The sequence below is a fragment of the Passer montanus genome, unplaced genomic scaffold (genome assembly GCF_014805655.1).
Source record: "Passer montanus isolate IOZ18808 unplaced genomic scaffold, ASM1480565v1 scaffold28, whole genome shotgun sequence".
In the NCBI taxonomy this organism is placed as follows: Eukaryota; Metazoa; Chordata; class Aves; order Passeriformes; family Passeridae; genus Passer; species Passer montanus.
The window spans coordinates 2,841,756-2,862,312 of record NW_024367483.1 but is presented as its reverse complement, the minus strand read 5'-3'; the positions used below and the strand labels follow the sequence as shown (position 1 = coordinate 2,862,312).

The following is a 20,557-nucleotide window of genomic DNA, read 5'->3' as shown; positions in this document are numbered from 1 at the left end:
CCAAGATAATAAAGCATCTTAATAGAACTGCTGTGGAAACTCTGTGTGCATATGCACTTTTGGACTTGAGATGCAAAGGATAAAAACAATTCTAGCAAACAAGCTGGGCTGCTTCTATGTCAGCCTGCAGAAAAGATCTCTCACCAGTGTCCTTGCATCTAGCAAGAACAAGGGCAGCAACACACACCAGACCCCAGAGAATCTGGTAATACTGGTGGGGAGCTTCTGTGACACTAGGGAACATAAAATCATAAAAGCACTGCTTACAAAATCTGTGGTACCTACTACCAGTGAGCATGTGGAGATTTCTGCACATTTTCAGGGCAAGACAAAATAAAAAGAAAATGCACAGAATTTTGGTAGAACCAAAGCACAGATTATTAATGATGGCCAAATGCCAATTTTGGTATAAGGCCCCTTAGATTCTACAGCTACACTGCTCTTCCTTTCTCATTCACAAAAGAGTAGTTTACTCCAGGGCCTCATGATGTATTGCTCACACTCTACAACTCTCTTACAATTCTCCCTTTGCCACGCCTTCCCCTCAAAAAGAAAGCACTGAAGACCAGCTAATATTTTCACAGCAACAAAGACTACAAAAGGAGATGCACTTCTCTAGACAGGAGCACAAGAAAGAAAAAGCCACAAGAATCCCAAGTTCTCAGAAAATCACTTGTGGTTTGTTTTATTTGTGAGCAGGAAAAGGACCCTAAGAAGAGAGTTTCTCTTTGATAGCACCACTCCAGATAGGCGCTTCACCCTGACAGACACTCAAACAGAGGATTTAGAAAGAATAAAAGGCTGGCTGGATAAACCTCATTCCTCCACTCTGTCAGCTGTCAAAGAACAGCCTCACTGACAATTCAACGACTTAATACTCCAGGAGCTCTTAACTTCCATTAAGAAGGAGGAGTTGGTGAATTCTGGATGCAGTTGAAAACCTCAAACGCTGAAAATTTATTCTGCTTTCCCTCTCCCTAGCAACCAAGCATCTGCATCTGCTGAAAAGCAGATTTTATTCTCTCCTGTTCCCAAATAATGCTAAATTAGAATGGAAAGAGTAAAGAGAAGCCCTACAGGTACAGGCATGACAAGGGAGCACATGAGCGTGCAAGTGCATCTGTACACACATGAACACACGTGCATGACTGCACATGCACACAAGTGGGGAAAGGAGGAACACTCACAAGTTAAATGTGCAATGTGAATGGCTGAATGAGGACAGGAAATGAAGACATTAATCACTTGTGCACTTTAGTACACATTACAAGTGTACTTGGAGACGGCCACGGCTCAGCTGCTCTGCACAATGCTAAAATGCAACATTTAAAGTCATTGTTGATGGGATTTAACCTTATGGCACAGCTATTTATTGCTGAAAAACAGGCTCTCTATATGCTAGCCTCATTCAGCACTTTCATGTTGGAGGAGCTCTGCCTTTGTAACTGGGTAGTACCACCAGTTTCTCATGACAAGAAGATCTGAAAGGGTACATTGAAAGGGTTTGGGCCTGGATGCTTGCCTCCAGTCAGAGCTGGGAACAGGCACCAAGCACTACAGCTCTGCCAGTTCACACCCAGCTTCATTCATGCTTCCAATACCACCAATACCTTGTGCAATTTAGCAGGTGCGCATACCTCACCTACACCATTCTGCAACAACATCCTGAGTTTCACTGCCACTAAATTGGAGCTATTATCTCCTCAAGAATAAATTAGAGAACAGATTGGGTAGGCTGACATATCTACACCTATCTGTAAAACAATAGGCTTTTTAAGAAGTTTTACTGGAGTTTCATTTTTAGTAATTCTCCCAGGTATCTTTACTTCTAAGGATATTTGCATAAAGAGAAATATATGTGAGAGAGATCCCTACATATAGATAATAGATGCAAACAAGAGAAACATTTGTGCAGAAGAGATTCTGCAAGGTACTCCCCCTTTTCCGACAGGGCCAAGCACTGAGGGATACGTTACCCATGAAGTCTGACAGCACAATCACTCACCCAGTGCTGTCACCACCACACTGACTGGTGCAGAGGTCCTCTCCACCACCTTATGCCAGCTCCCATTGTGCAGTGGCACCCAGATTGCAGCTTCACAGAAGTAGTAGCCAGAGTCCTCCACATCCACATCACGCACCAAGAGGCGATAGGAGTTCCTGTCCACATGGCTGAGGCTGATGAGGGTTGAATCACTGACAACAGAATTGTGGTCCATGCTCAGCAAGAGCTGAGCATCTGACAAGGTGTCATCAGGTGATGCAGAAAAATACCACATCACCTCTGCTTGGAAAATACCACTTCTGTCTGTTGTGATGTTGCATGTAAGATCCAGGGAGTCTCTTTCGGTCACAGACACATTGCTGGTTGAGATGACCACATCTAGAGCTTGGAAAGAGAGACACAAAAATTCAAACAAATTTTTTTTTTATTTGTTACTTTAATAAACATAGTTCATTCTAAGTTATCCAGGACTTCACATTCTATAACAGGAGCTTCTGAACAGGCTCAGTAGCCCAACCTTCAAATGCCTATTGGATATTGAGCTGAGTGATCTATTACAAGGGCAATACACATTATCAGTCAAGCAAGGGATGTGTGATGAGGGCAGAGGGGAGAAAGGGAGGGAGAACAGCATTTTTATAACCCAACAGCAACTGGTCCATGAAGGCTTTGTCTCATGCACAGACTACACATCACCTTCGCACAGCAGGAAAATGTGTACAGAATTTTTCAGTCTCACAGGAACGTCAAAATTTTTGGGACTATGCCTCAGAAGACCAAGTATCTGCAGAAATCACTAGGAACTACATTGGAGCTCAACATGCCTCCTGCTGACATTTTTGAGCTCCTCAAACAGGGCAGATTTAGATGACAAGCAGCCATGGCCACATATTGGAGTCCTGACTGACCTCAGGTGTGCTGCAAAAACATTAAATGGAAGCAAACAGAAGGCAGCAGTAACTGCCTATATTGCTGATTCTCCGCTTACTGCTCAGAACAACACACACTGGGGACTTCAAAGCAACACCAACAGTCACTCCAAACACACTTAGCAACCACTGGCCTGTGAATATTTTTAATATACATATCACATATGGCTATAGCCAGCATTCAAACAGGACTAGATATAGAATATTAAAAAGAAAACCATGGAAGCACAGTGTCAAGACCAGGCTATCACATGTCTTCACTTGCTCGTTCACTTGTTCTACACTGCCTGAAGATTAGATCTGGGTCTCAGTGCAGCACCATTCCCACAGTGTGTATATTTTCACATTCTTACAGTGTGTAATGCAGCTGCTCTTAAAGTCTCCACTGAGGCCAGTGGACAAGGCTGCTACAGCAGTGGCTCTTCTCAGCACAAGCAGGAATAGAGATACCTGCTTTAAGCCAGCAGCTGTGTCTCTGCTAAGATTAGTGACTTGTATGTAAAACCATGTTCTACTACATAGTAGTTCCCCATCTGCATAAACTTCCTTGGACTGTCATCTGGAATGAGACACAACACATGAAGGCTAGAGCCAAACTGAGTAGTCAGAACTATTGCCAGTAAAACCAAGCAAGGCTCATTCTCACCCCTCACCACCTGATAACGCAGAGCAGTCAAACTGGACAGAGGGTAGCAGGCCCCACCTGAGGGCTGAAACCAAGTCCAGATGAATCTCTCACTGGGACTTGCCTCACTGTCTTATCATGAGATTAAAAACAGTAGGAAAGCCTAGCTAATTTAACAGACTAATACCAGAATACAAACTAAGACTCATCTGCAAGGTTAAGAGCAGCAATTCTCCAAGCAACATTTCTGTCTTCATGAAAGTGATGGGCATTCACAATCTGGCAATATATGCACATAGAGGGACTTGAAGAGAGTTTACCCATAGGCACAGAACCATTTACATCTCAAGTTCTTTTAGCATGCAAGTGCAGAGATTTCAGATGTCAGCACAAGATGCTCTTCTATAGGATGTGTATACAGCATTTTGGTGGAGAATAATCTATCCCCTTTAGCATAACTTTAAAAAAGCCTTCATGCCCCTGATAAAGTGACAGTGCTGCTAATGACTGAGTTTAAAATGAAGGTGAAAAACCCAAAGAAAAACAAACAAAATCCCCCACAAGAAACAAACCACACAACCAAACCACACCAAAAAACTGTACCACTGCTGGTCTTGGCCAGCCTCATGCTGTTTTCAGCCAGTGATTAAACCCCACCTACTTAAACCAAACACTGCAAAAGTGTGACAAAATCGAGTATTACAGCTCTTAATTAGCCAAGTCCCGTGTCAGCAGAGAACACCTGCAAACTTAGCTGTGCAAAAGACACCCTGAAAAAGAGGGGGCAGATTGATCCTGTAAAATTTCACAGGCTAAGTACCACCAAGACACTAAAACTACATCCAAATGAGCCAACCAAAAAAAAAACCCCAGACTTTTGGGTTCTCCCTATAGTGATTAAAGGATTACAAAAATTAAAAGATACCCTTCCTGTCTGAACAGTTCTAAAATACTGTGATAATCTCTTATTTCTGAAGGACCATCACTGCCTGTTTTTCCACCTACTGAGTGATAAGGTACATCACTCACTCCACTCCCTCTCTCCCTCCTCCAACCAGCAGTGATAATGCTAATGCAATCAAGTGCTTAGTGCATCTAGTCCTGGAATCTGTATGGGCAGGGATATCTGGATATCCTCAGCACAGCACTGCATGTATTTTTGTCTCCTTAGCCAAGCATGCAATGATGTGTTTAACAGAACCATTACTGTCCTAGACCCCTGCCAACAGAGCAGAGCAATCAGACCAGTGATAAAAATCGTTGGGTAATTTGCCCTGTTAAATTATCACTGCTTTCCTCCTTTCTCTTGATCTTTCCACACAATTTTAATAAACAGCATACAGAAAAGCTACACATATATCTGGTGCATAGATGCATACAGAAAAGCTCCACATCTACTGAATCACAAACCACTTTCACAGGGGAAGTGCAGTTGTTTAGTGCTATGGAACCCTGTGTTAATAAGAGAGCAGAGAGAAGCCTTTGGGGGACCAGGTGTTAAAGATAATGTTTATTTCAGAAATATAAAAACCATGAGTCCTCTAAAGTGATTAAAAGACGAGATAAAACCTGCGTCTAGGCATCTAAGAGGTTCCAGGCAATCCTTCTGTGGTGTTTGTGAGGGTCCCAGGATGAGGAAAGAGATGAATTTGACTCCATGTCCTCAGAAGGCTGATTTATTATATTATGATATTATATTAAAATAATGCTATACTAAAACTATACTAAACTATAGAGAAAGGATACATCATAAGGCTTAACAAGAATGAATAATAAAAACCCATGACTGACTTCTCAGAGTCTGACACTGCTGGCTGTGATTTGACATTAAGAAAACACAATTCACATGGAATGAATCAAACATGCACCTGTTGGTAAACAATGTCCAGACCACATTCCAAAGCAGCAAAACAGGGAGAAGTGAATCAAATAATTGTTGTTTACATTACTCTCTGAGGCTTCTCAGCTTCCCAGGAGAAGAAATCCTGGCAAAGGGATTTTTCAGAAAATATCACTGTGACATCCTTCCATGCCACCAACCCCCTTTTCTCCAAAATAAAGCTAGAAAAATTACGTTGTGGATGTAAACAGGCCAGCTATCCAAACAGCACTCCAGGTTCTGCTGGAATGCACCCTCGCTTCGTTCAGCTGACCCCAAAGCACCAGAGCCTGTGGACAGCCCAGCGCCGTGACCGCAGCGCACCGGGAGCACTCACCGGTCCTCTGGATGGACACGGTGGCGATCTCCACGCTCTTCTCCTGGATCTTCTGCCATGAGCCATCGGCCCCTCTCACCCACTCGCTGACGAGGCAGCGGTAGGACCCGCCGTCCGCGGAGGAAGCCTGGGACACGGACAGCCGGTACGTGTCGTTGGCTCCCGTGTCCAGGCGGATGTCCCCGCTGCGGTAGCGCTCCTCGTAGCCGGGGCCCGGCTGGAACTTGCCCTCGTGAGTCAAAGAGAGGATGTCCCGCCAGGAGGAACCACTCTTGACCTGCCAGGTCACGTGCAGGTGAGTGTGCTCCGGGGAGGTGGTGGTCGCCGAGCAGCGCAGCTTGAAGGAGTCGCCCTCAGACAGCCGAAGGGACGTCGAGGAACGAGCTTTGGAACCACTCACGGACAAGCCGTCGGAAATCACTATTGGGGGAAAAAAAACCCAAACGATACAAGCATCATAAAACAGATCAAAAAATCAAGTAGAGAACACCCACAGTGAGCTGTTCAGATGTGAGGCAATAAAACCACCACAGAGCAACACCTTGCCAATCATTCCTTCTCCCACACATGAATATATTCCAGGAAGAAGGAAATTCAGCTGAAAAAGCACTAAAGGAAGTGCTCTGCTTTAAACAAGCCAAGACAAGAATTAATTTATCCTGCCAGTCACTTTAGTTTCTCATCCAAACATCATCATTTTAACTATTCCCATACAAAACTAATCTTGATATTCATGTGAGTGAAAAATAAGATATGGGAAAAGAAATAGTGTCCAAATTTAATACTGAAAAATGCTAAGTGACAGAGCAAAGCTAGGACAAGACCAGTAGTATCAACATGCTATAAAGGAGCCAAGGAAGATTACCTCCTTCATACAGAAAGATCCCTAAATGACACTAAAACTGAGAGAGAAGGCAGCCTGTGGTTTTTACCTGAACATAGCTTCTCTACCAAGAGGATTAGGGGCATGAAATATTTGCAGACATCTTCAGAAAACCCACCACTTAGTGTTTTATTTACATATTTACTAGACAGAAAAAAAGAAAAGTGGTGTTTATAGTAAACAGCCTCTCTTCACTTCTTCACCTCACTTGCCTTTGCTATCATATTTCCCAATTTTAAATTCTGGCTTTAGGAGAAGTAAAGAATAAGAAGAAGAAGAAAAGAAATTAAAAATCACAATGATCATAAACGACAGAAAATCAACATTCTTAAGGGTACATCTATAATCAATATCAAAAACAAATTTAAAGCACACCTCACTCTTCAGAAATACCTTTCACTTGGACCTCTGCATCATAATTTCCCTGAACGGTGGCATCAGTGCTGGGCGTGGAACATTTGTATCTCCCTTGGTCAGCTGGCTGGATGTTCCTAATCACAAGTTCCACAGCATCGTTGCTGCTCCGTCTCAGTTTGATATCCCCGCGGCCCACGCGTTTTTGGTACTCCTCAGAGGTGAAGGTAGAATCCCAGGTACTCACTATCCGCACGAAGTCAGTGTCCCGGGAGAACTCCCAGTCAAAGTTCTGCTCACTGGGTCCATCATAGTCACTCACGCTGCACGGGATCGCCACCTCCGTGCCCACCACCCGAATGAGGGGACCTTTGGGCACTCTCACAATGCGCCCTCTGCAGAAAGCTAGGCAGGAGAGTGAAGAACAGTGCACAGTTAAGGACAGCCTTCAACCAGGAAAACACCAAAAATTAAACATGCCAAGGTCAGGCATCCCACTCTGCAGGAAGCAAGAGCTAGTAAGAGCAATATTTCCCATTGACATTTCATCTCACTGAAGCAGAAGCCTCTAAACACACAATTTTTAGTGGGGGCAATCTTTTTTTTTGCTGCTTATATAATGCCACATGAGGTAACAAAATACTCACTGAGAGAAAACTGTAAAGAAGAAAAAAAAAAAGAGAATTAGCCATAGATGTAATGGATAACAGTTTCTCTACTACAAGGCAAGTGCTACGTAGGACGTTTAAACAACATTAATAACTGTTTTCATAACTACAATGAGGGCATAATCTAATCAGGAATTTTTATAAGACTTCTGCGGATACTACTAGAGAGTCTGAAGCAGGAAATTAATTCTCCCCTAGACTGAGGGCCATGAGAATTTTAAGCTGACGTTCTCCAGAAATTAGTATAGTCATAGCTGCCCTAAAGGGTTATGGCTTCTCAAACACAGGTGAGATTCCTTGCCCTCCAAACTGATTTAAAAGGAAGAACTGATAACAACTAACACAGTTTGCTTGAGTGGATTCCTGCAACCACAAGCTTGCTCTTTGGGGAAGGCCCAGAACCTGGGAGTGTGAGCAGAGCAGGCTCACCCCAAAGCAGAGGAACGCACAGTGCTCAGACTGCGTTTTCTGGGACCGTCTCACCAGAAGGAAAGGACAACAGCAGTTTTCTGCAGAAGCTGGCAAAGCAGAATGTTATGCTCCAGGCAGAAGTGTGAACCACTTAAATAAGCCAGAGGACCTGGCAGAGACACAGCAAGAGACTCTTCTGGTTGATTTGGCTCTGTAGTCCAGAGAAAACCCCGGCAGTTGCACATGGATTTTGGCAGGTCCTTACTTCTCCAAAGAGCAAACTGCTTTGATTCATAGTTCCAACCAGAGAAATCTCTTAAGAGATGAGTACTACCTAAACTCAGCCTCCAAACATGAACAGCTTACTGCATCCCACCACCTCCATATCCATAGCAAAATATTTTAACAGCCAGGTAGAAGAGAAGCCAGAACACTGAAAGACAGATCTTGATAAAACCAAGAAGACATCTAACAACAACAAAAGCAATTGGACCAAAAAATTGATCTGAGATACTGCAAAGGAACGGACAAATTTAAACAAACAACTCCCAACACACAAAGTACAGCATTCCACATCTGCCACAATTCACCAAGTCCATTGGAAAAGCCACCAGCTAGTGACATGAATACCAATATATTTACTGAGCTTTTTCCTTCTATCACTGTGCACATCTTCTTGCTGTAGATTAGGACTCCACTTGCTGGCTTAGGTGCATCATGCCAATGGGTGTCCAAGTGTGGGCAAGAGTCTTGTGAACAGAAACTCCCCACTGGGGAATCTGCTAATAATAATGTACACCTTGCCTACTCCAGAGCAGTGTGGAGAAGGATGTGTTAAAGAATAAGATTTCTGTGGGCATTTAAAAACTACACAAGCAGCTGTACACACTGAGCATAACTGCAAGAGAAAAAGCACAATTTTATTTGCAGTTACAGTTCAGCAAACAGTTGAACCAAGAACTAAAACTGCCTTTACCTCCCCAGTTCAGAACTCTTACCATGTTCTTTACTTTGCAAGCTGTTCACGTGTACAGGCTCTGTCATAACAGTCCAATTTCCTCACTGCCATGACCTTCCGTATTCAACATTAGTACTTCATTAAACTTATTTGTAATGCAGACTGGGGTTAATCTCCTACCCCTTCTATCCCTCCCAGAAGACTGTTATTATATATCTGATCAAGTGATTGACTAGTCCTAATAAGGAAGCTGGGCACCATTCACATGTGCATTGGAGAGGAAAACCTCCTCTGACAATGTACTGTTCCACAGATGTCTTCAAGGACACATCTCCTAACCCAAGCACCATGGTAAAATCATAAAATCATCCATACAGAAAAACAATCAACAAAAAATAAAGCAAGCTACAGGACTCTGACAGATTTCCTCACAAAGTTTTAAGTTGCATTCAATCCCTCAACTTATCCTCTTACAGAAAGCGGTAACAGCAGCAGGTAAGCTTTAAAGCCTGGCAGTCAAACCAGCTTCCAGCAAACCACTGTGAGAAGTCAGCTCAGGATCCTGACTGAGGGCACTCTTCAAGCACTGACATCTCTCTAGAAAATACTCTCTGGTGACACTAAAACAAGCAGACAACACTGTTCTGCATGTGTCCTCAGCTGTAGACCCACATACCGTGCACTGTGCTAATCCAATCTAGAGGTGACAAAGGCATGACTAATGTGGCAAGGGCTGCACATTTGTGTTTGAGATTAGCACCGACAGCTCAGTTTCTCTCCTTCCAAGGTCATTAAAGACCCTTTGACACTAAATGAAGGTAGGGGGTGATTAGCACCTTCCTACAAAAAGGCAAACCAAAGTGAAAGATAGGAGCACAGGGAGTCCTCACCAGATGTGTAAAGCCATGACTATCCCCCTCCCCACACCACAATCCCACAAGCAATTCCTGCTTAACCCAGGGCTGGAAGGAAGGCAGTGGAACAGACTGCAGGAGAAAAGAGGGATGAGGTGTAACAGAATTTTATACTTTTCAAATAATAATATTTGTTATTGCTAAGATAAATCAGGATTCTGGTAAGGCAGGAGCAGAGGCAACATCACCAAATAAGAGACTGAGAACTTCCTGCAGAGCAGCTGCTCTGCCCTCCCCACAAGTGAGGAGGAGTGTGCACAGGGCAGGCACTCCAAGGGTAAGCTGCATTTCTAAGTCACCCAGCAGGCTATGAATTCAAGGTTCTGCCTTTGGTCCTGCAGCAAGGCTGTCCCTAGAGACTAAACAAGATGTCCTTTGCCTTGCATTAGGGATTAACATTTCGTGCAACTGTGGCAGAAGTAGCTACAGACATCAATCTTGGCAAAAGGTGAGCTCCATATTACTCTGGCAGACAAGCGAGGAGCTTTTGCAAATATTTTATTCTTCCAGAGCCCTGTGTTAGTTGCACACACCCCCTCACCTTCCCAGAGCAATCATGATACAAGAGCTTAAAACTATGTAAATTTGTTGGAAACATTTATTTTTCATGACACCCAATATATTTAATTGCTAATATAAGGTGACAGGTTCTTAATGAATTCATCTGAATCCCATTTAACTACAGAAACAGATGGAGGAGGACAAAACAATGTATACACTAGTGACAGAAAACAACAGAACTTTGACAATTCTGTATTTCTCAGTATCACTGATCCTACCAAAGATGTGTATTTAGTGAGAACTCAATAACTGGATCTGAGTTAGTGTTGGACATCAAATTTTCCTAAGCCCAAGGTTAACTGTTAAATACAAAATTTTATTTTTATTGAGTTACCACACCACCAGATGAAACTGGAAGGAACTGTTTTCCAAAACAAAAGGTAATGGAGCCTCTGTAAGGAGGACAGCACACAAACACAAGGCATGGGATATATTCCTTGGGTTCCTGAAACAGGTGACAGCACCACCAGGCAACACTGGTCCTTTTGCAGGGCTGGGCCAGAAACACACAAATGTAAAATAACCACATTTGTCAAGCACTTGATTAGAGGATTCTCCCACGGGAATGCATGAAATACTTCACCAGAAACATGGACAAAGTTGGCTCAAGGTAGAATAATATTACACTGGGGTCTGCCATGTTAGTAAGACGGGGCAAGACAGCTCAGACAAGCCAAGGCAGCTTTGAGCTAGTATTTTTTTCCCTAGCAATGGTATATAAATTTGACCCACCACCCAGATGCACCATCACATTGCTACATTGCTGGCATTAAATGAAATCCTTCCAATATGGAGAACAAGAAAAGCAGATGATTGAATAGATGGGTTGTGAAGTTAATCCAAGTATAAATAGTAACCTGTCATTTTTACGATAACCAAGAAAACAGGCAGCAAAATTATGCAGGACCTACACAACAGGTAGTCTGTTTAAACTCTCAACAAGCTACAAAACTCCTCAAGGAAAGGGCTGGTTAAGGATGTCCCTTTGCATTGGGGACATGTGGAAAGCCTTCTAGGAGCTTTATTTTCATATAGATTTTGCATCTTCGTATCACTTATGAAAGAACAAGATGAAAAGTAACCTGTGGAGTCATCCACAAGCGTGAGAAGGTATTCTAAAGAACACACTTGTGCTTCAGCACTCTCTTTCACAAGGTGCTTCCTCCAGCCTGCACTAGACAGCTCTCTCTAATAAGAAAACATGTTCTCGTAGCAGCCCAGAGAAGGAGGTCGCCTCCACATCCGCCAGCTGAAGGAAAATGCAATCTGACATGCAGTAGGAAGCCAATTAAAGTCAAAAAAGTAAGAGCTAACGAATGAGTAAATTGGCTCAGACTAAGCACTCGAGCCTCTGCATCAGAAAGACTTAGAACACACAGTCCAGCTCCTCAACCAAGGCAGTCACAGGAGACACAGCGACAACTTTGCTGACGCCTTTCATCTCAAAAGAGCTTTCCGAACAAAAGGTTGTTTCATTTGCCAACTGAACATTACCATGTCTGGGAAGGAAATACCCAGCAGCCCTTTCAAATTCACAACAGTTTATGACAGGAAAAAAAATACTGCAGCCAACTTTGCAAATGGTGGTAATAATCCTCCCTCCCTGAACTTTTCCATCTATTTCCAGTCGAAGCAACACTTGCTGCAGCACTGTGGGAGTGGGCTGAGCAGGGGCAACCCTTCTTGTGCCACACTGGAGTGCGAGCAATGCATCCCTACCATTAAAGCTATTTCTAGCAAAATCACAAAAAAAACCTCTTACTTCTGTACTGAACTGCCTAACTACAGTGTTTGTGATGTGTAAAGCCATTTTCCAAATTGAAGAAAAAAAGTTATTTTTGCTTATTTTTTTTTTTATCCCACCAGAATCTTGTCCACTCAAATACTCTTCATCCATTTTCAAAAAAGAAATTATCAGGCTCCTGATGGAAAGCATTCAGCAATTTTCCCTAGCAAGCAGGCAGGTGAAGGGACAGGTAGCATGCCACACATTCACAGGCTCTCCTCTTGGGAATGAGAGCCAAAGCATATCAGCACAGGAGATTATAATCCTTATCTCCAATCTGCCCCTATTCCCCTTGCCTATCCTCCCAGCTTCAATTATAATCAGGCAGCTACACATCAAGAATTCATCAGTGACTATCTGGGAGAGAAAGAACAAGTTATACCAAACACACCCCCAATGTTTGAAAATCTTTCAATACTGTTACAGCAACTCTTTTTTTAATATATAAATAATACAATTTTCCTAGAAGAGGCACATTTAAAGAAACATTTTACTTTTGTATTTCCTCCACTTTTTAAATGCAGTCAATTACATTTTCTATGCTACACTGTGTACTCTGAGAGGAAAAGTCAGTGATTAAGCAGAAAAGGAAAGTTCTAGAAGAACCAGAAAGGCAGCTAACGATCAAAATTTCCATATTAGTCTTAAAAAGAGAAGGAAAAAACCAAAACTAAGTAAGTGAGATCCCTTTCCATCCCTGCTAAGCACATGAACATCATTGTACCCTTCTTTTCAGTGCAGACACACCCACAGCAGGGATTGGGATGTATGCTAAATTATGTGGTAGACTATTCCTACTCTTTCCAAATTACCAAACTCAGATTGTCTTAACCAGCAGAAGCAACCCAGACTTTACAACCTGCCAGCCCTCACAGGGAAGAAACAAGGGGCTCCTTTAAAAGAGACCAAACTTGATTGTTTATGCCAAAGCTGTAATCACCACAGTAGCCTGGGATCATCTGAGGCACACAGGGCTCCCTCCATACCTTGTAAGAAAACAGTTGTGTCACACCTCTCTGACTGTGATACTCCCTTACCTAAAAAAAGCCTGACAGATTTTTATGGCTTGAAAGATCTGCAGCCTAACATCTGAAGATTTCAGAGAAGAGCAAATGAAAGAGTCCGTGAGAGAGACATTTACATTGTTCCTTCCCAGGCGGCTAGGATTCTTTTTTTAGATAATGTAGAGCTCTTATCAAAAGGAATTAGCCTGGGTGTAATTGCTTAAAACCCATTATCTCTATCAGGATGAAGAAACGCATACTGCATCTTAAGTGGAGCCTCAGAAAAGCTATCAAACTGCAAGGCTGCTGGATTGCTCTTATCTCCATACCATCTGAGATCTCAGAAAAGCCACATCTCCAGCACAGGGTGAAAAAGCAAGTACCTTCCCAGCTGAACTCCATGTACACCATGTGGACTAAGATCCACGTGAAAGCACATGAGTGTTATGTTTGCAGCACAGGAAGAACCTGCTTTCTTCACCACTCATCCCCTCACCCACTCCACCAAGGCATGGGATTACAGAAGTACCTGAACAAACCATAAGGTTTTCACTAGGGCACAGTTCTCAGTTATCACAGAACGGCTTGGGTTGGAATTGACTTTCAAAGATCATCTAGTTCCAACATCCTGCCACGGGCATGTTGCACTAGAACAAGGTGCTGAACGTTTCAGCCAACCTGACCTTGAACCATCAAAATAATGAGGCATCCACAGCTTTTTTGGGAAACCTGTTCCAGTGTCTTTCCACCCTCATGATAAAGAATTCTTCTTAATACCCAATCAAAACCTGCCCTCTTTCAGTTTAAAGCTATTATCCCTTGTCCTGTCACTACATGCCTTGGTCAAATGTCTCTCTCCACCTTTCTTACAAGCCCCCTTTAAGAACTGAAAGGCCACAAGATGATCTCCCTGGAGTCTTCTCCAGATTTAACATCCCCAGTTCTCTCAGCCTTTCTCCACAGCAAACAAGTTCCAGCCCTGCCAGCAGTCAGATCTTACTGTCCAAAAAACGAGGGACAGTAAGAGAACAACACTTCACCATATCAATTACACTGCACATAATCAACAGTTCATCTGATCACTGCCCAAGAAGATTCATTTTGGAAAAATATCACCGAACCATCTCACAAAAATGAAAGCCACCTTCTGTCTCTCTCCCAAGGCAGCTGCAACAGGCAGCATTGCCTCTCCTGCCATGTCAGACTTTTGGGAATGAAGCACTGGTCACCTGTACAGTTCCTCTCTTTTGAAGACAAGGCTGACTGGCATCTTTCACTAGAGCACATCACCCACCTCAGTCCTGTGCCAAAACAAGCTACAGAAACTTCCTGCAAGTGCTTCTGTGGATCACTCATGCCACAGTACAAGGAGAAGAGACCAGTAAAATGCAGTGGAAGCTGTAAGGCAGAAGCCAGGTTTCACGTGCAGGTAGAGTTTAGAACACTACCACTGGCTGCAGGCAGCACATATCTCTGTACACCACTGATTCCTGGCCATGGGGAGAGGTTTGCTACTGGAAAGTAGACCAAGGCATATGGCAGGCAGAAGGGAAAGGAGAAGCCATACAAACCTTCACAGAGGTTGCAAAACAAGAGGCTATCTTGTAAAACAGAGCAGCTCTTGGCAGGCAGAGAACTTGAGGTACCACCCGTCCAAAAAACAAAACAAAAAAGAAACCAACACAAAAAAAACCACCACCAAATCACCTAGCAGGCAAAGATAACACTAAAGACCATGCTTTAGATTCCCTGGATGTCAAACAATTCCATCACATATAATCTCTATTCCCTTCCCTATCACTGACTGACAGTTAAAGATAAAAAGCTGTATCTAAGAACTGCTTCTGACAAGTCCCTAAAATGCATCTGGGAGCGGAAAAAGAAAGGGGATAGGAAAAAAAAAAACCACGAAATGCCAGAATTAACATGCCACTTATTCCTGGGTCTCACCTGACAAACCTGCCCCTGCTAATGGCCTTCATTTAGTGTCCTCCAAGTTGTCTCACAGATCTCCATTTTTATCCTACTCTGACAGAGCAGCCCATTTAGGTTACCTGGAGACATCTGACCCAAAAAGTCCAGGGATTCTGGAAGTGGTGTTTAGACTGCCACACAAGACAGGTGATTTTCTGTTGTTCTTCCTCAGAAGCAATTTGTGTTGCAGAGGAGAAGTTCAATATGTTGCATTCTAAAGAAAACAGTTGACAAAGCAGTAAAGCCCACAAGTCAAGGCTTAAGAGCATAGATGGAAACCAGGCTGCAGATATTTCCAGAAATGCTGTATCTACAGTATCTTCACATTTCTTTAGTGGGGAGGAAGGACACAGGTTAAAAAAACACTACTATTAATGCCAACTTGAGCAAGAGCAGTATTTTTTAAAAGTCCCCAAACTGGAATATACAGAATTAAAATCAGTGCTGTTCTGCAACATCATTAACTTGCACTTATCTCTTATCTTAAATCTTTCCCAAAGCAGTTGGAACTGAGCAGAGCAGTCCAAATCCATTTGTTCTATACTGTAATTTCCTCTGGGCAGAGACAAACCATTTTCTTTGCTCTGTGTGGAATGCAGCACACCACTAGGATTAAACTGAACTCTTGGAAGATTTAACTGGAGTAAACAATTGGAATAGATAATTTCTAAATCGGCATCTACATTAAGTAAAAATCATACATTGAGTGAAAATCCAAGACAAAAAAATCTAAATCCTAGAAAGATCACATTAAAACATTATAAGCCACTATGTTTTTTACCAACATGTCTCTTAACAGGACATAGCTCATAACAGAGCTGATAAAGCTGGAAAGCTAAGAAAAAGTATTTGTCAAAAGACTTTTGAAAAAGCTGCATGAATAGCAATATCCATGTGTTTCAGAAGTCTGTAATTCATATAAATATATATATGTATTTTAGAAAGGAAATCCTGAAACACTCCCTTCTCTCCCCAAAATAATTTCCATTATCATCACCCTCTTTTTCTCCCAAAGCAGAAAGCATTGATTTTTATTAGTGTGAAGTAATAATTTGTTTTCCAAGTAATCTTTAATGCTAGGTAATATATATTAAAAAATCCTTTAAAAATGCTAACAAATGCAATAAATGCTGAAACCAGTGCTAAGTCTTTTACTTTTCATTAAGAATTATACTAAAAAAAACCCCAAAAAGCAAAGCAAGAAAAAGCACAAACAGGTTTCTGGAGGTTTTTTGTGGGGGGTTCCTTGAGGGATTGTTTTGCCTTGCTTTCAGATGTGAGATTTTTATTTGGTGTTTGGGATGAAGGGGGGCATGCTGCAGGAGGTTTTTGTTGTTGGTGTTTTGTGTTCTTTACCTGCTTAAATTTGGTGGAATTTGTCCACTGCAGTTTAACCCAACACCCCACTCATACTAGACAAGGTCCTGTCTAAAGCCAAGTTAAATCTAAAGGGGACTTGGAAATGAAATTCTAAAGGCCAAATACCTTCATAATCCAGGTATTACTAATCCTTATGTCCCCAAGAATTATTTTGGGGTTCACTTCAAATCTCCACACACAGTGGATTTTGAGTGTTTTTTCCTAACAAGCACTTCACCAGATGAGCAAAGGCATCCTGGAGGCCTCAGCAAAAGCAGCACCAGAGGCCCATCACAGAAGTCAGCAGCCACAGCACCAAATGACACAACACACACACACTCCTGGGCTCCCAGACTCTCCATTTGGGATCCTGAAGGGCAGCTTCGCTCTGCCTGCATCTGCTGTTGTGAGAGATTATGGAACGAGGTGGCAGGGCAGCCAGGCTGCTGGAAGTGCTGAACAAGGCAGCATATGGCACTGGCCCACCTTGGCTCCACGCTTGACAACTGATTTGCAGCCACAGGAGCCAGTGGGGGGATGGAGCTCAGTGTTTTAGAGCAATCCTTTCTGCCTGTAATTTAATTTTCTGACGGTCTCATTTTCACCGTAAATAATCTCCAAGCAAGCAGCCACATTAAAAATGCCAACAGCAGATGCCCACAGAATGGGTGTTATGGCATGGAAATTAGTGCCTGTGCCTTGTAGGGCCATGCAGGTAAGTCCAGTAGCACAGCTTTTGCCAGGTCCTTTTGCAGCAGATGTACTTGGACAGATTAACCAACTAGACCAAATTAAAATACAGGGACATTTAGGAACAGATAACAGGCATTGATGGTTTCAGGATTAGTGCTCACTGTATCACAGTTTCTTTACATAAAGATGAATGCAAAGAGCCAGGCAAAGATGACATAAGCCAACAGTTACCTAACTTGTGCTCTAGCAACTGGTGCCCCCAAGGACTTCACTTGGGCCCCTACACACCAATCACATCCATACTGCTGCCTGAAACCTGGAAAACTGGAGGCCAGTGTTTTCCAAGCCCTTCTCTCAAAGCCTACATATCTAATTAGCACCCAAAAGCCAATTTCAGGTCATGCACAGCAACAGTGTTTAGTATGTTAATCTCTGTGGAGCCTGCATGGTATTTCTCTCCTGGACAACAAGGAATTGCATGCATGCGTGCACACAGAGTATGATTTAAGAGACATCAGGGCTCTTCCTCCTTTAAGACAAGATTTACATAACTAATTCTGTAATTGAGAACAGGACTGCAAGGTATTTACAGTACTTAATGCTGCTGAGCTTTTATTATTTGCTATGGGAGAGACAATGAGAGACTCTCTTGCCCCAGAAAAGATAGGTAGTTTCATCTCTCAGTTTCATCTGTAGCATTAAAAAAAAAAAAAAAAAAAAGGAAAAAAAAGAAAACACCTTGCTATGGGAGAGACAATGAGAGACTCTCTTGCCCCAGAAAAGATAGGTAGTTTCATCTCTCAGTTTCATCTGTAGCATTAAAAAAAAAAAAAAAAAAAAGAGGAGACACATGAAATCACCCATTTCAGGAAGAGATATTTTCCATTACAGAATCATTTCTCTTTTCCAAAGCAGAGGGTCAGCGGTTCAGTGGGAGCAAGGGAAGAAAAGAGGTCTGGATAGGAAAAAAGATGAGAGGTCAGGGACATAAAACAACATCTAGAAGGCACACAGGAATTCCAGTCAAGGTCTCTGTGCAACCCCCACGCAGACTGTTAAATAAAATTGCCCCCAGATGGGTCTGCAAAACAGCTGGCTTTGAAAACAGGCATGCCACAGCACTCTTCATTATTTGAAAGGGACAAATACCAACACAAGACACTTCTGGAAACACAGGAAAAAGCCTCACAAAAAGCAGTCAAATCAATATTGATGGTTTCATTAAGACTCCTGAAAATTCAGAATAAAGTTTTAGGTTAATGGATGGAACTCAAGATAGCCTCCTTATTTACTTCACTAATATCTAAACAGAAAAAAAAATCTGCATCACAAAGAAAATTAAGACTACCACAACTATCTACTTTGGCACTAGCACAGTCTTAAAAAACAGAACAGGCTACAGAGGGCAGCTGGTGCTAAGCCTCCAAAAATCACACTGCATCTTTGGGGGGGGTTGCAGTGTACCAAAGATCCAAAACAGCTGAAGCACAGCAGATATGCTCCTGGAGTGACACTTCTGGGTCACTTACATCCCAAGGAATACTAACTGCACACTCAGATTGCTTCCCAGGAAAAAGCAAAGTGCAGAAACTGGGACTCACCTCAAAAATTCAGTCCTCAACAACCAAAATGATAAGGAAGATGCAACCTGTGTGCTTGTAAAGGACGCTTAAAGGATTGTTCACATTTGAACTTCAGTATGGAAATAGAAGCTCTTCCCTAAACCACAAAAGTGAGCTAAAGCCATGAACACATGTGTGGCCAGGATTTGAAATCCACCCACACTTCGCAGCAACACTTATGCCTGCTCAACAAATTGAACAGCCAAAATTTCCAAAAAAAAGCATGCAAGAGTCAAAAATTTCCTGGCATTCAGTGCCTCCAAGAGCTTGAAGGCAAATTAGCTGTGTAATTAGCTGTCTGTGGCCCTGAATCCTACCTCTAGAAAGCTGTCCTCACACGTGAAAGGAAACAGTATTGCATGTGGCTGCTGTTTAATTTCCTGGAAGATTAATTTTACTGGACAGAAGAAAAGGATTTCTGGAACAGGTGGGCAGGTATGTGCATGTGGGCAACACAAAAAAGATCCAGAAACCAGCAAAGCATTGAGCAAGCACCTGGCGAAATTCCACCCCAAATTACCCAATCCTGGAGAAAAACAAACATTTCTACTCGTGACTTAGAGAGTAAGCAAAAAAACGCTCTGCTCTTGTGTGACCAAAGTTAGGTAGTTCTTGAAATGAAGAGGTTCAATTATCAAAAATTCTTGAGCATTAATCTCCTGGGGAACCAAGCCTCCTTTCTAAAGTTCCAAGCTCACAATCCTAAGCCTTCCATCACCTCTGAAAACCCTACCCTGAATTCAATGCAGCTATTTTGTTACCTCCAGTAGCAGAATAGCAAGGCTCATCAATTCAGCACCTGGCCAAAGAAGACCAGCAGTCTTTTCATGTTCCCCATCACAAATTTAAAGTCTTTTCTCCCTTTAGATTATATGCCAGCAAGTTACCACTGCTATCCGCTTTGATTAACTTGCGGCATTTGCCGCAGTATCTACTTTTGCCTCACCAATCAATCCTGAACAGCCTCCCTGGTACACACAGGAACAGGTAGCACTGCAGAATGTCACACACATTTGAGCTTCTGGGGAGAATTTGATGCCATTAGACATGAGAAAATCCACATGTAATAGAAGACTAGCACAGCACCACTTGGAGCCTTAGCAAAGTTTGGGGTTCAGCCTTTAGCTACCCACTTCCATTTAAGCATGCCCAAATACACATATTAAAATGCTTCCTGTTATTCCTGCTTTCAAGAAATGTATCTCTCCTAGGCAGATACTTTGCTGCTGTCATTGGCATGCTATGCATTGGACAGTCAACATCAGAGGTGATAAAAGAAAGGTAAGACAACAAGATTAGCTAATAGGTGCCAACACCCAGAACATCTCAGAAACCAACTTCAGAGGTAGCCAAATGCAACACTCATGAGCCAGCAAATACTTGGAGGAATTAGCCAAGGTTAAGCATGTTCAGGCCAGGTTGGATGGAGCTCTGAGCAACCTGGTTCAGTGGGAAGTGTTCCTCTCCATGGGAGGTGTCTTGATTTTGCATGGGATCAAAACCACTACAGCAGAGCAGTTGGAACTAGATGATCTGTAAGGTCCCTTCCCATCCTATGAATTGGAGGAATTAGCCAAGGTTAAGCATGTTAAGGC

General features: G+C 42.7%; 1 protein-coding gene across 2 annotated transcripts in view; it reads right to left on the bottom strand.

The window, feature by feature from the left end:
• PTGFRN (prostaglandin F2 receptor inhibitor) overlaps nucleotides 1-20,557 on the bottom strand; it is a 66,817-nt gene that overhangs the window by 30,891 nt on the left and 15,369 nt on the right. For both annotated transcript variants that reach the window (XM_039713251.1, XM_039713250.1), the window contains exons 2-4: nucleotides 7,052-7,417; nucleotides 5,776-6,195; nucleotides 2,006-2,389 (exon numbers count right to left, since the gene is read on the bottom strand). In XM_039713251.1, the coding sequence (XP_039569185.1) occupies nucleotides 2,006-2,389; nucleotides 5,776-6,195; nucleotides 7,052-7,417 (1,170 nt within the window). The remainder of the gene's footprint in view (nucleotides 1-2,005; nucleotides 2,390-5,775; nucleotides 6,196-7,051; nucleotides 7,418-20,557) is intronic.